A 17643-nucleotide genomic window follows, 5' to 3' on the forward strand; every position below is an offset into this window, starting at 1 on the left:
GATAATAATCAATAATTTTCAGTATTGAGGAAAGTTTTGTGTTCTCATATATATACATAAAAGCATTTGTTTCATGCTATATACCTTTGTCCTGCCACAATGCCAATTGATGGTAGCCATGCTATACTGACACTGTAAAGCCATGCTATATGAACACAGGTTGAGGCTCCACTAAACCCAGGCTACCTCATGTTCATCCCATCCAGTATTGTGGATAGTCGCCAGCTCATCATCCAGCTGCTCAACGTGACCTGTGGTCGCGAGGACCTGACTGGGTCACATGACATCAACCAACGAGATGAGGGCTACCTCCTCATGGTCAACTGTAGTGGTGGCACAGACCACAAGGATGAGTGCCCCTTGTGGACAGGGGAGACAATCCAGGTGGAACCCACTGCTGATACAGCCATCGCTTTGTCACACATTGAGGTATATATTTTGGTCATTCTTGTATGATCTTAAGTTTTGTGTATGAGCTCACCTAGTTTGTTTGAAAGGACTTAAATAATGTATATCTCTTTGAGGTATATATTTTGGTCAATCTTGAATGATCTTCAGTTTTGTGTATGAGCTCAACTAGGAGTTTGTTTGAAAGGACTGAGATGATGTTATCCCATACAGTGGTGTCCAGTACCTTGTTCACCTCAAACTGGTGATCATTTGCAGCTGAATTCTGTTGATTGAGACCCACTATTTCTTTAGACAATTGCTAGTTACGGTAGCCACTTACTGTAAACAAACTTACTTTCATGTTTTCATTTACTATCTCGACTTCTTTGGTTCTATTTTCGGTATATTTGAAACGTAAAATAAGTACAAATGTATATTTAATTTGTCATGGCATTCTGTTGTGTAGGTGGATGGCCTCCTGTTGGTTGTGATTCATTCCTCACATCTAATGACTCAGAGGAAGGAATTTGAGCAGCTGATGGGTAAATCTGTTGCCCTGGTCAACGAGCAGACGTCATGTCACCAAGCCATTGCAGAATCTCTGGGTGAACTGAAGGTATTAAAGCATAGTAAAAATACAGGAGAAGGAATAAAAAACCAGATACAATTTGTTTCCATGCCAACAATACAACACTGATTCAACTTTTCTGCAGAGTGAAAATTGTACAAATGATCAGATAACAGCCAGATGGCTGGGGTTAAAATAAGTAACTTTCCTGGTTAATTAATTTTGAACTTATATTTGCTACGAAAGTTTTCCTATCTTATCGTATCAACTCAACATTTTACCGTTTCATCAACATTGTACATGAGATTTCTCATGTGTTTTTAGCCAAATCTATTTTATCCCAAACAATCTTTTTATAAAATCAAAATTTACAATTTGTGTTTTAGTTCTTACTTGCCTATATCTTATCTGATTTTTTAGAGGCAATCATTATTTATCTTCTATTTGGATCTTTAAAGCTAATGGCTGACTTGTAGTTTGGCCCTAAATGACCTTAGTTGTTGATGAGTCGTAAACCTCAAACAAACAAACAAACAAACCTATATTTGCACATTCTGTAGGAGGCGGCTGAGCAGCTACAGGAAAAAGTGGTTGCTGCTATTAAAGAGGTAGACACAAAGCTCAACTTTGAGGACATTGCCAAACTGGAAGACAACGAGAGGAACCACCTTCTGAATCTCTACAGAGAGACCATGCTCAAAGGATACAACTTTGGCTTTGAGGTGAGTTTTCTCTGTAGCTATATAACAATCTATTATGTCACCCTGGCTATGAGGACATTACATCAATAAGGAGTTTTCTCTGAGATCCCCTTTTTTCAACAGAAGCTACATTATATTAATGGAAGCCTTCAACAGTTTACTGGGGTTCAAGTTCAAACAAGTATGACAAACTCTTATTTGACATGCGTCAAGTTTCCCTGTTTTAAATTTGTTTCTTGACATTTCCTTTCCATTTCACCAGTTTTACGAAAAAGTGGTCTATAGGGCCATCCCAAACTATGGAGAAATGCATTTCTGGAATAAATTATTACATCCATTACAGTATCTAAGAGAGGTCACTCGTCTAGTGACTGGAGAACCAAGGCAGAACTTGGGACGCCGGCTTGTCAACTTTGCCCAAGACTGGATGAACTTTGTCATGGAGAAATGTGAGCGAGGGCGGGGGATGAGACCCAAGTAAGTATAGTGTTGTTGAGGAAGAATATATGTTAACAAAGCACAAATTACTGAAAAATTCTGACAGATTTCTTCTAAACCAATCAATAGAATTCATCATAAATTCACACTTTAGGTATAATGTATACCAACAAATTGGAAAATAAGTTTTGATTATTAAGTTATTTTGGAAATGTTATTTTGAAAAAGATTTTATCTTAAGAACATAAAATCTATATAAAATTTTTATCCTAAAAACAGGGGGCCGCTCTGGCCGAGTGGTTAAGATGTCTGGACATATTACCACAGGCCCTCGACCTCTGGGTCGCAAGTTCATTCCCAAATGGGGCAGTTGCCAGGTACTACCACTGGTCGGTGGTTTTTCTCTGAGTACTCCAGCTTTCCTCCACCAATAAACCTGGCACATCCTTAAATGACCTTGGCTGTTAATAGGACATTAAACTAATAGACCCAAACCAAAACTCTTAAAAACAACTCTGTTTTTGTAGGTGGGCCAGCCAAGGCTTTGATTTCCTCATCACAGCATGTGAACCTCGGGTCCTTGCCTTTCTCACTATTGAGGAATTTGAGGTAAAGTGGCCATTGATTCTTGCATCATCTTTCTAAATATGTTCTGTTATAGTTTAATTTTGGGCTTTAATCCAAGTCAGATTTATTCTGAAATTAAAGTTAAACATGTTAACAGTCTTTATTAATTACATAGTTTATTTATCACTAAAATTACCCTAAGTTAAACTTTATAATTTTACATAACAACAGTAGTTGATATTAATGTTGATATATTTTGTTAACAGAAATTGAAACATGACATCCACAACTGTATATCCCATGTTATTGGCCAGGCAGAGAAATACACCCCTGTCAGCCCGACTCATGGTAAGATGATGTCACACATTATTGTGAAGGACTAGCTAGTGCCAGTATTGGGTCAAATTATTCTGATATTTAAAACAAATTCACAGTTTATGTCTGACAAATCTGTCCTGTCCATCTGGTTTCATTATAATATTATATTGAATGAATGTATGAAAAGATTTATCTGCTCACTTTTAATAAGTACATGGTTTCTCTTTAGTTCGGGTCAGATGACCTACGTTCATCATGTTACGTCTGTCGTCGTCCTCTGTCTACTGTCTGCTTTGCGCAAACTTTTCATATTTCTCGTTCTACTTGTGCAATTTAGCTGAAACTTGCCTGTAATGATCCTGGCATGGTACTGACCAAGGGTTAATATTTTTTCGGATTTATCCAAAATCTAAGACTACCACCACAGCCGCCTTCTTAAAACACATTTTGAACTTCTTCTCAAGTTCAACCAACGCTATTTAGGTAGATTCTAAATCGAATATGGCCACCTTGACATCATATTTAATCAATTTCCTATACAACTGTTCCCAAGGTTGTCAGATGATGTATTCAAAAACTAGATTCTTATCAGTTTAGAAAAACTACAGGTAGATGTTTTCTATGGAGTAAGATGATTTTGATATGTAAAACAAACCAATTTAGTGTCTTAAAAAATTGAGACGTTTGGTTTTTGACTCGACCTTTTCAGGCCCTATGCATATGTCAAGGTCATCCAGCAGTGATATGGGCAGTAGTCGACAGCCTCCCTACCTTCGCTTTCCTTCCTGGCCAGAACAACAAGGCAAAGTGTCAAGGTCACTCTCAAATCGGTCAGCCCAGAGCGAGCCACCAAACACTCCTCAGTCTGCAGACTCCAGTAAGTAAAGTCATACATAAGTAAAATTAAAGGTTTCCACATCAATATTCTCATACACTCCTTTATTGGGTTTGTCGACTGCTGTACTTACTGAGTTAAGTATGATGCACATCCAAAATGATGTAATCCAAAATCGTTTCAATATGGTAAATGCTTGAAATCAAAAGTTGAATACATAAGACGTGAGTACAAGAGACATTACATAAACCTCATTCAGGAATGCATCATCCATTGCTTCTGGTTTATTGTTTGGCTGGGAGTGGGGTACAAAAAGATGAGATGGGTTGTCCTATTGGAAGAATTAATAACTTAAGAATATTGGTGCAGTTAATATAAGGATATTGCACACAAAAGTAAAATTAATGATGTGCATGGTAACAGTTTGAAGATATGAATTATCATGATGGTTTGTTAAAAGTGCATTATTCAGACTGGCTAGCTAGGATTTGTTGCTCATTGTATAGATATTGCTAAAAGAACAAGTTGCATGGGTGTGAAATCATATAATCTGCTATTCTCTTTCTTACTTGTGCATAAATGTACACACTTCTGTTGTTGCTCCTTTTGATTCTGGCTCTACTTTTGTTCTCTCTCCAATATAAATCCTTATAGCATTCAAATCATAACTTTGAGCTATGAAATTCTTGTAAAAAAAAATCATGAGATATGACAATTGAAATCTAAATTGATTTACTAGTGAGATTTCCTTCTATTATTGAACTATGTAAAAAAAATCTTAACCATAGCTATAGCAATAAACTATGTCAAAAAAACATGGATAGCAGCCTTGTCCTGAGTATTGGACATCCCAGATTCTTGTAGGAGATTAAAAAAGGGAGATAATTGTTGTCTTATATTGGTATCAGCAATTTATTGATAATTACTTAACTAGAGCAGCATGTAAACAAAAATGGAAAGAGTAGTTGTCTAACCTTGTGGGATTGGTATATATTTTGTATTCAGCTGTACATGAATACTTTCACATTTCTAATTACATAATAATATTTCACTATTTATGTCAGACGGTTTTCACAGCAAACCAAATTAACAGTAGATAGAAAATAATACACAGCAATTCAAATAGAATATTATATATGGCACATTAGTTTTGATTGTTTCTTATAACAGCACATTTGAAACTGTGATAAACTGTCATCAAATCCTGTATGCAGTATATAATGTTGAATGATAATGAAAATAGTATTTGTGCTTAAAGCAGTGTATGATGTATACTGTTTACATCATTAGAAAACTATAATCAAATTCTATACTTTCTTAAGAATTTTCTTATAGTAAAAAATATCTCAATTATTACCTTAGTTTCATATTAATACATATTAAATTATTTGCTGAAAACCTGTAATTCTAGATCTCCAGAACTAGACCCCTTCCTTTCTCATTTTAAGAATAAAAAATTATCATCTTGCTGCTTCTGTTTGAATCTTAATGCTGCATACATGCTGACTTCTTGTATGTTTCTTATGTACTGATCCGAATCCTATATAATGTTAACTACATGTTTTCCTTGGCTACGCAATTGTGGTCTGTGATACAAATGATGTCATTAAAACAATGTAATTTATGTACTTACATATATATGCATAAAAAAAGGTAAAAAAAATTATATTATGGAATACTTAATGATAATCTTTAAAAAAGGAAGACTAAAATTGAGTCACAGTTGTATTAAAACTATTGATATATATTTGTATCACAGATGACAGTGTAGTGTGACTCAGTACCATTTGAGTGTGGCTTCTTGTGTATATCTGTAACCTTTCTTATCAGGATCAGGGTATAAGCGTCTCTCGACAGATAATTCACCGGAGGTAGATCTACACGACGGTGAGGATGGTCCACCAGCTGATATGTTCCTGAGGAGGCGCAGTCGAGGTAGCCATACAGTACATCTTGGGTGTATCAACATAAGTGCATGAGTTTAAGACCCAGGGTTGCAAAATAGTTGTACTGTATTGCGGTTTAATTATTTTTGCTTATATTACCATTTTTGTTGGAAACTAAGCATGAGATACATTCATTTAACATTGGTCTTATATGTATATACACTGTAAATTATTACTATATTAATTATATTCCGGAAGAACCATCAAGAAATGGCGAGAGGAAGGTTGTTGAGTTTTATTTTTTACACATGTATATATATAGATTTTCAATTGGTTTTCATTAATTAAAAGTAGAGGTTTTCATTAATCAAAAGTAGAGGATTGCTTTGATTCGAGCATTACATACTGTCAGCAATGAATTTCCTTCCCTAAGGTGTTGCTTTCCTCATATTTTTTTTCCAGACCTGTGTCCTTGAGAACAATAAGTTGACAGTAACGTTTATATATATATATATATATAAATGTATGTACAGCATGCTCATATATACATGTATTCCTATAACCATATGATAGTTATTAAAACATATAAGATATTTAATATTCAGAAATTTTAATTTTATCACTTAAAGACCAATAAAAATTATTTAATGATTTCCTTGATTAATCTTTAACAGAAGATAAAGCAGAATCTTCTATGTGAAGGATATCTTTACACAGTCATGTAAATCTAAGCAATGACAGTTAAAGCACAGTGGCTTGATTTCTTGAAAAAGAAATGTAAAGAAAGTGGATCATTCATCAATAAAGGTCAAACTCTGGTTTCCTGAAAAGGCAGGTTGTCCTGTAAACTGCATTTGTTGGGACACTGACTAGCCTTTTCTCCCCTTTTTAGCGAGTTCTGGTGATCTTGGGAGTGTGATGAACACCACATCACGAAGGGAACGGCTGATGACAGCTATTGACCATTTGGAGATGAACAGAGATGAAAGATTGCAAGAGAAACGAGTAGTAGGACGAAAGACCAGTCGGAGAAATGAACCAGAACAGCGCATAAGTGCAAGGCGGGTCAACTTCCGATGGCAGAGGGGTACAAAAATCGGTATGTAATTGTTACTGTTACAGTATTTAGATGGTTTTTCTTTATGATAAATATTGAATACATTTTACAGAAAAGCATTGTTTTTTAGATCACCTGAGATGAAGTCTCAAGTGACCTATTCTAATCGCCTTTTGTCCGTTGTCGTGCGTCGTCCGTCTTGCGTCGTGCGTCGTCCGTTGTATGTCCGTAAACAATTTACATTTTCGTCTTCTTCTCCAAAACTGCTGAAGCAATTTCAATGAAATTTTGCACAATACTTCTAAGGCATAAGGCCAATCAAAATTGTGAATTATATGGTCCCCATCCCCCAGGGGGCTATGGGAGGGGCCAAAAGGGGTAAAATTGAGTAAAATTTCAAAAATCTTCTTCTCTACTCACAGATGTGGTAAAATCAAATACTTTTCATAGATAGAAAGGTATTAAGGTCCTTTACAAAAATTGTGAATTATATGACCCTGGGGTCTCTAGTTTCCCCCTGGGGAGGGGGTTAAGTTTACTATAGTTTATATTGGGAAAACACATTTTTGCGCATTATTTGGTCATTTGTAATAGGAAATGAGTCAAATGTTGTCAGAATTATCAGTATGAGATGGCCATTTAATCCTATTAACAAATTTTCTATGACTGACCCCAAGGGGCCTTAGGGGCGGGGTCAAAAGGGGTCAAATAGGCTAAAACTTCAAAAATCTTCTTCTGAAATTCTGGAAATGGTAGAATCAAATACTTTTTATAAATAGAAAGGTCTTAAGGTCCTTTACAAAAATTGTGAATTATATGACCCTGGGGTCTCACGTTTCTTGCGTCGTGCGTCGTCCGTTGTATGTCCGTAAACAATTTACATTTTCGTCTTCTTCTCCAAAACTGCTGAAGCAATTTCAATGAAATTTTGCACAATACTTCTAAGGCATAAGGCCAATCAAAATTGTGAATTATATGGTCCCCATCCCCCAGGGGGCTATGGGAGGGGCCAAAAGGGGTAAAATTGAGTAAAATTTCAAAAATCTTCTTCTCTACTCACAGATGTGGTAAAATCAAATACTCTTCATAGATAGAAAGGTATTAAGGTCCTTTACAAAAATTGTGAATTATATGACCCTGGGGTCTCTAGTTTCCCCCTGGGGAGGGGGTTAAGTTTACTATAGTTTATATTGGGAAAACACATTTTTGCGCATTATTTGGTCATTTGTAATAGGAAATGAGTCAAATGTTGTCAGAATTATCAGTATGAGATGGCCATTTAATCCTATTAACAAATTTTCTATGACTGACCCCAAGGGGCCTTAGGGGCGGGGTCAAAAGGGGTCAAATAGGCTAAAACTTCAAAAATCTTCTTCTGAAATTCTGGAAATGGTAAAATCAAATACTCTTCATAGATAGAAAGGTATTAAGGTCCTTTACAAAAATTGTGAATTATATGACCCTGGGGTCTCTAGTTTCCCCCTGGGGAGGGGGTTAAGTTTACTATAGTTTATATTGGGAAAACACATTTTTGCGCATTATTTGGTCATTTGTAATAGGAAATGAGTCAAATGTTGTCAGAATTATCAGTATGAGATGGCCATTTAATCCTATTAACAAATTTTCTATGACTGACCCCCAGGGGCCTTAGGGGCGGGGTCAAAAGGGGTCAAATAGGCTAAAACTTCAAAAATCTTCTTCTGAAATTCTGGAAATGGTAAAATCAAATACTCTTCATAGATAGAAAGGTATTAAGGTCCTTTACAAAAAATTGTGAATTATATGACCCTGGGGTCTCTAGTTTCCCCCGGGGAGGGGGTAAGTTTACTATAGTTTATATTGGGAAAACACATTTTTGCGCATTATTTGGTCATTTGTAATAGGAAATGAGTCAAATGTTGGCAGAATTATCAGTATGAGATGGCCATTTAATCCTATTAACAAATTTTTCTATGACTGACCCCAAGGGGCCTTAGGGGCGGGGTCAAAAGGGGTCAAATAGGCTAAAACTTCAAAAATCTTCTTCTGAAATTCTGGAAATGGTAGAATCAAATACTTTTTATAAATAGAAAGGTCTTAAGGTCCTTTACAAAAATTGTGAATTATATGACCCTGGGGTCTCACGTTTCCCCCTGGGGAGGGGATCAAGTTTAATATAGTTTATATAGGGAAAACACATTTATGAGCATGTTTTGCTTAATTTTCAATGGGAACGAGTCAAACTTGGTTAGAATTATTAGCCTGAGATAGCATTTTAATATCATATCCACATTGGTTCTGGCCGACCCCCTGGGGGCAGAGGGGCGGGGCGGGGCTAAAAAATGGTCAAATAGGCTAAAACTTCAAAAATTTTCTTCTGAAATTCTGGAAATGGTAGAATCAAATACTTTTCATAAATAGAAAGGTCTTAAGGTCCTTTACAAAAATTGTGAATTATATGACCCTGGGGTCTCACGTTTCCCCCTGGGGAGAGGGTCAAGTTTACTATAGTTTATATTGGGAAAACACATTTATGAACATTGTTTGCTCAATTTTCATTGGAAACGAGTCAAACTTGGTTAGAATTATTAGCCTGAGATAGCATTTTAATATCATATCCATATTGGTCCAGGCCGACCCTCTGGGGGCAGAGGGGCGGGGCCAAAAAAGGTCAAATAGGCTAAAACTTCAAAAATATTCTTTTAAAATTCTGGAAATGGTGTAATCAAATACACTTTATAGATGAAAAGGTCTTAAAGTTTGTTTATAAAAATTGTAAATTATATGACCCTGGGGTGTCCTGTTTCCCCTTGGGGAGGGGGTCAAGTTTACTATAGTTTATATAGGAAAAACACATTAATGAGCATTTTTTGCTCAATTTTCATAGGAAATGAGTCAAACTTGGTTAGAATTATTAGCCTGAGATAGCATTTTAATATCATATCCACATTGGTCCTGGCCGACACCCTGGGGGCAGAGGGGCGGGGCTATAAAAGGTCAAATAGGCTAAAACTATAAAAATATTCTTTTAAAATTCTGGAAATGGTATAATCAAATACACTTTATAGATGAAAAGGCTTAAAGTTTGTTTATAAAAATTGTAAATTATATGACCCTGGGGTGTCCTGTTTCCCCTTGGGGAGGGGGTCAAGTTTACTTTAGTTTATATAGGAAAAACACATTAATGAGCATTTTTTGCTCAATTTTCATAGGAAATGAGTCAAACTTGGTTAGAATTATTAGCCTGAGATAGCATTTTAATATCATATCCACATTGGTCCTAGCCGACCATTTGAATATCATATCCACATTGGTCCTGGCCGACCCCCTGGGGGCAGAGGGGCGGGGCAAAAAAAGGGGTCAAATAGGCTAAAACTCCAAAAATCTTCTAAAATTCTGGATATAGCAGAATCAAATAATTATAGATGGAAAGGTCTTAAGGTGTTTTATAAGAATTGTGAATTATATGACCTTGGGGTCTCACGTTACCCCCTGGGGAGGGGTCAAGTTTACTTAAGTTTATATAGGAAAAACATATTTGTGAACATTATTTGCCCAATTTTCATAGGAAATTAGTCAAACTTGATTAGAATTATAAGCCTAAGATATAGCATTTAAACATCCATATCCGTCCTCGATGACCCCCTGGGGGACTAGAGGGGCAGGACCAAACAGGGTCAAAATGATTAAAATTTCAAAAAATACCTCCAAGTTCACAGGTTTAATGGAAGCAAATACTCTTCATAGTCTTAAAAGTCAAATTTATAAATCACTGACCAACTTCAAGGCCCAGCATATAGTGTTTATATGTCTTTAATTAGTTTCATTATTTGTTTCATTACATATTCTAACTCAGGTGACCGTTAAGGCCCATGGGCCTCTTGTTTAGAAAATGTGAATCTTTTTAATTTTTACATACACAGATTTTCTCATCTTGACAGAGGAGACCTTATAAGGATACTTCTGCTTTAAAGATAAAATAGACCTCACCACAGCCTAATGTTGGTTCTCTATATATGCTGTAATTATGCATTTTCCTCTCAAACATTTTGCATTTAGATGGCTTTTAACTCTTTTATCAATCAGAAATCATGCATACACTTAATTATTGGTTTGAATGTTTTAAGATAAATTTTGATGTTCCGTTTTTAACATGATATGTGTTATTCTTATGTCAATGTTAATTATCCCAAACTAATGGATAGAAATACTTGGTATTTGATTTCAGGGGAAGGACAGTTTGGCAAAGTATTCTCAGCCGTCAACATGGACAGTGGTGAACTGATGGCTATGAAAGAGGTGAGTTCATGTTTTTGCCCCAGGCCCTACAGTTAGAGTGTTAAAATTGTTCCTGCTGTCCCTATAGCTATTGCATGATCGTAAAAGGCGACTTGATTTAGGATCTTTTCTTTCTTTCTAATTTTACTTTCTTCTTCCTAATGTCTCCCTTGACACCGCCTTACTTTTGGCCTTTGGTTGAGCGCTCGCCTATGAGGAAGGCTCTGGGTTCTGTCCCCTGGCAGAGATGCACCATCTATAAAAGTGATAGTTTCTGCTCCTGCCTAGCGCTCAGCATACCGGGAGTGAAACAACTGGTTCACTCGTTGTCAGTATGATGTGACCAGGTGGGGTGTGTTGCTTGGTGTCTTCGGCGGCATGCTTCAGTGATAAAAGGGCAACAGTTTCACTATACAAGAAGACACAACACAAATATATACGTTTTAATATGTTACCTCCTGTTCCATTCGGTCATTTTCCGATTTTTTATGTTTTCTGTTTTATTGTTTTAGTCCTGACTTAATTAATTATTTCTAATTAATAATGAAATGTTTTTTCACAGATGAAGTTTCAGATCAATGACCACCAAGCTCTAAAGGAAATAGCAGATGAAATTACGCTGTTTGAAGGAATACTTCACCCAAACCTCGTAAAATATTACGGGGTGGAAGTTCACAGGGTCAGTAAAATTCAAAATGTAAAATTTAGACAAATCTTTTATCTCAAGAATCACCCATATACACAATCTGTGTAAAAAGTCTGTAAAGATGTATCAAGTATGCTATTGGTAATATTTTCTTTCTGAATATAAAACATTTGAGCAGATTCTTATAAATTCCTCCATTCCATTTTGAAGGACTTTTACTATAAGCTTTCAATATGAGCTTGTCTGATGTGGAGTAACATTAGACTGTGTGTTTTAGGATGAGATGTTGGTGTTTATGGAGTATTGTGATCGAGGAACATTAGAAGAAGCAGCAAGGATGGGCCTTCCTGAATCGCTGATCCGTATCTACACCAAAGAGATTCTATTGGCTGTTAACCATCTCCATGACAACAACATTGTACATAGAGATATCAAAGGTGAAAAAAAAGAATAAACTTTAGAGGAAGCCAATGTAGTTTTGCTGGAAAAATATATAATAGATCAAGACTACTTCGATTTAAATTATGTTTTGAGAGTAAATTTAGCATTAAGATAATTCTACTTAGCTTTTAGCCTACTGAATTGATAGTTTGTAGTTTCTTAGAGGAAAAGAATTGGAAGGGACAGAAAAGACACATTTTTCATAGGTTTAATATACAGGTAAACCACTTTAACTTGAACTGCAGGGGACCCAGTTAATAGTTTGAGGAATACAGGGTATTCAAGTCATCAGAGGTTGGCCATCCAGTCAAAAACTAGAATATCAAATTACAATAAACCATGCATGTAATTGACATTTGAATTTCAGTGTTTTACTTACAGAATTTTGTTTATTTATAAAAGTGGGTTTCAACTGTTATACATGTAATAATATCAGATAGAAATGGATTAAAATGCACATGAAAAGTGTTGGGTTGACAAAACAATCTAAAGGGCCAACCACCTGATCTATGAATAAATGGTTTAAATACTATGTATTTGAAGGAAACAGGATATATGTCTGTTTGAGGAATAAAGGGGATAGTGTTTTGAGCTATCCGGGGTTTAGTTACATTTATGGAAATTTAGTTCGAGTTAGAGAGTTTATACTGTACTTTTGTTAGACAATGATGCTTTATCATTCAGGTGCCAATATTTTTCTGACATCGAGCGGTTGTCTAAAGCTGGGAGATTTTGGTTGTTCAGCCAAGTTAAAGAGTCATACAACCATGCCTGGAGAGTTCAACAATTTGGTCGGAACTACAGGTAACCATGATTATAATTATCTATTTGAAATATTTTAAAAGTATTTACGATTTTATTTTTTGTGAGTTTGACAAAGCTAAATATGTCAGTGGAGTTGTATGTACATGTATATAAAATGGTTGTTAATTATCTTGATGATTTGTTTTAAGTTAAACTTTAATGTTATTTCCAGCTTACATGTCGCCAGAGGTGATAACCAAAGTCGGTCACGGGAGAGCTGCAGATATCTGGAGTTTAGGCTGTGTAGTCATTGAAATCTTCACAGGAAAGGTAACAGATAATGATAAGGATAACCTGGATTTACTACCTCAAGTTATATGAAGTTTAAAATGATTTCCAATGCACTTTTTAAGAAAAACCACACAATAGCAGTAATTTGCTTTTGATGGATGTTTATAGTTTGTTGATTGATTATCTAACATCTCATCTGATGAAGTCATGAGTAACTAATGAACTATAAGGTATTTCATAATAATTATGTTAAAGGGACAATTCAGGCTAAAAGAACATTAAAATTTGTACATATATCGTAAAAAACCAAGTTCTAATGGAAATTAGATCAGTCAGTTTTACTGTGATATGCCTGAAAAGCCCATGGGGGTGACATGTGTATAGATGTTCAAACTCGCTCGCAGTCCGCCATTACACATTTTGGTCGAACTTCTTGTATGCCGAACCCTGTCCCTTGCTCGCAGAGTAATGCAACTGTTGTCTAGAACTTCTCAAATCGCTCTGACAGTAGTATGTTTACCTTATTAGGGGAATTATCTTGTCTAAAAATCATTTTATCACATTCTCAATGGTTATGTAGTTTATTTGTTTAACGTGCGTGACTTTGGCTCTGGTATGGGTACAGCGTCCATATTGTACCTGCTTAATGGTATTGATCAACCATTTGATATTTCAACGATATTAATTAAAATACTTAACAATGTCCTGGAATTTGTCATAAGAAATGTAGAACAATACATTTATGCTATATTTTGCTTCTTGGTTATGTAAAAGTGAATTGTACCTTTAATGAAAGATAAGTTAGTGAAGCAAATTCCTATAAGTGCACCATTTACTTAGAGGCTCATTTTATGCCATTGTCACATCCATTTCAGATGTGATATGAAGGAATTCATGTCTTACAAACATTTATAGTTAAATAGGTATGTTCGTTTTAAATATGCTTGTATTTAGATATTTAGTGTTAATTGTATATTTTGTATATTTCAGAGGCCATGGCATGAGTTTGACAACAACTTCCAGATTATGTTTAAAGTTGGCATGGGAGGCACACCTGCAATCCCGGAAAAGTTGAGCGAGGAGGGCAAAGAATTCCTCTCCTTCTGTTTTGTCCAGGACCCCACGGAGAGGGCAACTGCTGGCTTCCTTGTTGACCACGCCTTTGTAAAGGTCTGATAATGCATAACAATACAGACACAGTAGGTTCAATTTCTTTATCAAAAGTGTGCTGTGCTGACTTTATTACAATTTCCTTATCAAAAGTGTGCTGTGCTAACTTAATTTTCTTGCCTAATTTTTAACTCACAAGGCTTTGCATACTTCTAGATTTCTACTTCTGTTTTGTGTTCTAATACACAAAATCACATTTTTCGTCAAGGTGAAGTGATTTCTGGTGAAGGTCATTATATTGTAATAGTTAGCTGGAAATGATGGTTGACATGGATTGTCATTAACTTGTTTACTATTCTTTAAAGAGCAATTAAAAATACTAATCTATTGTCATTCAATTTTATCATAACAAAACTCCACACACAGTCACTAAGTAAGGACTCTGTTGTCACACATCCTTAATGTCACAACAAAACTCCACACACTAAGTAAAGACTCTGTTGTCACACATCCTTAATGTCACAACAAAACTCCACACACTAAGTAAAGACTCTGTTGTCACACATCCTTAATGTCACAACAAAACTCCACACACTAAGTAAAGACTCTGTTGTCACACATCCTTAATGTCACAACAAAACTCCACACACTAAGTAACCTAACTCTGTTGTCACACATCCTTAATGTCACAACAAAACTCCACACACTAAGTAAAGACTCTGTTGTCACACATCCTTAATGTCACAACAAAACTCCACACACTAAGTAAAGACTCTGTTGTCACACATCCTTAATGTCACAACAAAACTCCACACACTAAGTAAAGACTCTGTTGTCACACATCCTTAATGTCACAACAAAACTCCACACACTAAGTAACCACTCTGTTGTCACACATCCTTAATGTCACAACAAAACTCCACACACTAAGTTACCACTCTGTTGTCACACATCCTTAATGTCACAACAAAACTCCACAAACTAAGTAACCACTCTGTTGTCACACATCCTTAATGTCACAACAAAACTCCACACACTAAGTTACCACTCTGTTGTCATCCTTAATGTCACAACAAAACTCCACAAACTAAGTAACCACTCTGTTGTCACACATCCTTAATGTCACAACAAAACTCCACACACTAAGTAACCACTCTGTTGTCACACATCCTTAATGTCACAACAAAACTCCACAAACTAAGTAACCACTCTGTTGTCACACATCCTTAATGTCACACAACAAAACTCCACACACTAAGTAACCACTCTGTTGTCACACATCCTTAATGTCACAACAAAACTCCACACACTAAGTAACCACTCTGTTGTCACACATCCTTAATGTCACAACAAAACTCCACACACTAAGTAACCACTCTGTTGTCACACATCCTTAATGTCACAACAAAACTCCACACACTAAGTAACAACTCTGTTGTCACACATCCTTAATGTCACAACAAAACTCCACACACTAAGTTACCACTCTGTTGTCACACATCCTTAATGTCACAACAAAACTCCACACACTAAGTTACCACTCTGTTGTCACACATCCTTAATGTCACAACAAAACTCCACAAACTAAGTAACCACTCTGTTGTCACACATCCTTAATGTCACAACAAAACTCCACACACTAAGTAACCACTCTGTTGTCACACATCCTTAATGTCACAACAAAACTCCACACACTAAGTTACCACTCTGTTGTCATCCTTAATGTCACAACAAAACTCCACACACTAAGTAACCACTCTGTTGTCACACATCCTTAATGTCACAACAAAACTCCACACACTAAGTTACCACTCTGTTGTCATCCTTAATGTCACAACAAAACTCCACACACTAAGTAACAACTCTGTTGTCACACATCCTTAATGTCACAACAAAACTCCACACACTCAGTAACAACTCTGTTGTCACACATCCTTAATGTCACAACAAAACTCCACAAACTAAGTAACCACTCTGTTGTCACACATCCTTAATGTCACAACAAAACTCCACACACACTCAGTAACCACTCTGTTGTCACACATCCTTAATGTCACAACAAAACTCCACACACTAAGTAACCACTCTGTTGTCACACATCCTTAATGTCACAACAAAACTCCACAAACTAAGTAACCACTCTGTTGTCACACATCCTTAATGTCACAACAAAACTCCACACACTCAGTAACCACTCTGTTGTCACACATCCTTAATGTCACAACAAACTCCACAACTAGTAACCACTCTGTTGTCACACACTTAATGTCACAACAAAACTCCACACACTAAGTAACCACTCTGTTGTCACACATCCTTAATGTCACAACAAAACTCCACAAACTAAGTAACACCACTCTGTTGTCACACATCCTTAATGTCACAACAAAACTCCACACACTAAGTAACCACTCTGTTGTCACACATCCTTAATGTCACAACAAAACTCCACACACTCAGTAACCACTCTGTTGTCACACATCCTTAATGTCACAACAAAACTCCACACACTCAGTAACCACTCTGTTGTCACACATCCTTAATGTCACAACAAAACTCCACACACTCAGTAACCACTCTGTTGTCACACATCCTTAATGTCACAACAAAACTCCACACACTCAGTAACAACTCTGTTGTCACACATCCTTAATGTCACAACAAAACTCACACACTAAGTAACCACTCTGTTGTCACACATCCTTAATGTCACAACAAAACTCCACACACTAAGTAACCACTCTGTTGTCACACATCCTTAATGTCACAACAAAACTCCACAAACTAAGTAACCACTCTGTTGTCACAATCCTTAATGTCACAACAAAACTCCACACACTCAGTAACCACTCTGTTGTCACACATCCTTAATGTCACAACAAAACTCCACACACTCAGTAACCACTCTGTTGTCACACATCCTTAATGTCACAACAAAACTCCACACACACTCAGTAACAACTCTGTTGTCACACATCCTTAATGTCACAACAAAACTCCACACACTCAGTAACCACTCTGTTGTCACACATCCTTAATGTCACAACAAAACTCCACACACTAAGTAAAGACTCTGTTGTCACACATCCTTAATGTCACAACAAAACTCCACACACTAAGTAAAGACTCTGTTGTCACACATCCTTAATGTCACAACAAACTCCACACACTCAGTAACAACTCTGTTGTCACACATCCTTAATGTCACAACAAAACTCCACACACTAAGTAACCACTCTGTTGTCACACATCCTTAATGTCACAACAAAACTCCACACACTAAGTTACCACTCTGTTGTCACACATCCTTAATGTCACAACAAAACTCCACACACTCAGTAACAACTCTGTTGTCACACATCCTTAATGTCACAACAAAACTCCACACACTAAG

At 36.2% G+C, this 17643-nt stretch overlaps 1 protein-coding gene across 4 annotated transcripts in view; it reads left to right on the plus strand.

The window, feature by feature from the left end:
* The window catches only part of LOC138335164 (mitogen-activated protein kinase kinase kinase 4-like), a 37061-nt gene that overhangs the window by 11337 nt on the left and 8081 nt on the right, over nt 1–17643 (plus strand). For 2 of the 4 annotated variants that reach the window (XR_011210250.1, XM_069284139.1), the window contains exons 8-22: nt 160–429; nt 857–1006; nt 1519–1680; nt 2003–2136; nt 2625–2706; nt 2931–3012; nt 3692–3859; nt 5648–5752; nt 6596–6802; nt 10968–11038; nt 11580–11696; nt 11941–12100; nt 12789–12908; nt 13081–13178; nt 14130–14338. Coding sequence is in view for 3 of the 4 variants with exons in the window: in XM_069284139.1 (XP_069140240.1) it covers nt 160–429; nt 857–1006; nt 1519–1680; nt 2003–2136; nt 2625–2706; nt 2931–3012; nt 3692–3859; nt 5648–5752; nt 6596–6802; nt 10968–11038; nt 11580–11696; nt 11941–12100; nt 12789–12908; nt 13081–13178; nt 14130–14315 (2112 nt within the window). In the remaining variant the exon portion in view is untranslated. The remainder of the gene's footprint in view (nt 1–159; nt 430–856; nt 1007–1518; nt 1681–2002; nt 2137–2624; nt 2707–2930; nt 3013–3691; nt 3860–5647; nt 5753–6595; nt 6803–10967; nt 11039–11579; nt 11697–11940; nt 12101–12788; nt 12909–13080; nt 13179–14129; nt 14339–17643) is intronic. The other 2 variants (XM_069284132.1, XM_069284152.1) reach the window with 2 other exon arrangements.

This window comes from Argopecten irradians, chromosome 1 (genome assembly GCF_041381155.1).
Source record: "Argopecten irradians isolate NY chromosome 1, Ai_NY, whole genome shotgun sequence".
Classification (NCBI taxonomy): domain Eukaryota; kingdom Metazoa; phylum Mollusca; class Bivalvia; order Pectinida; family Pectinidae; genus Argopecten; species Argopecten irradians.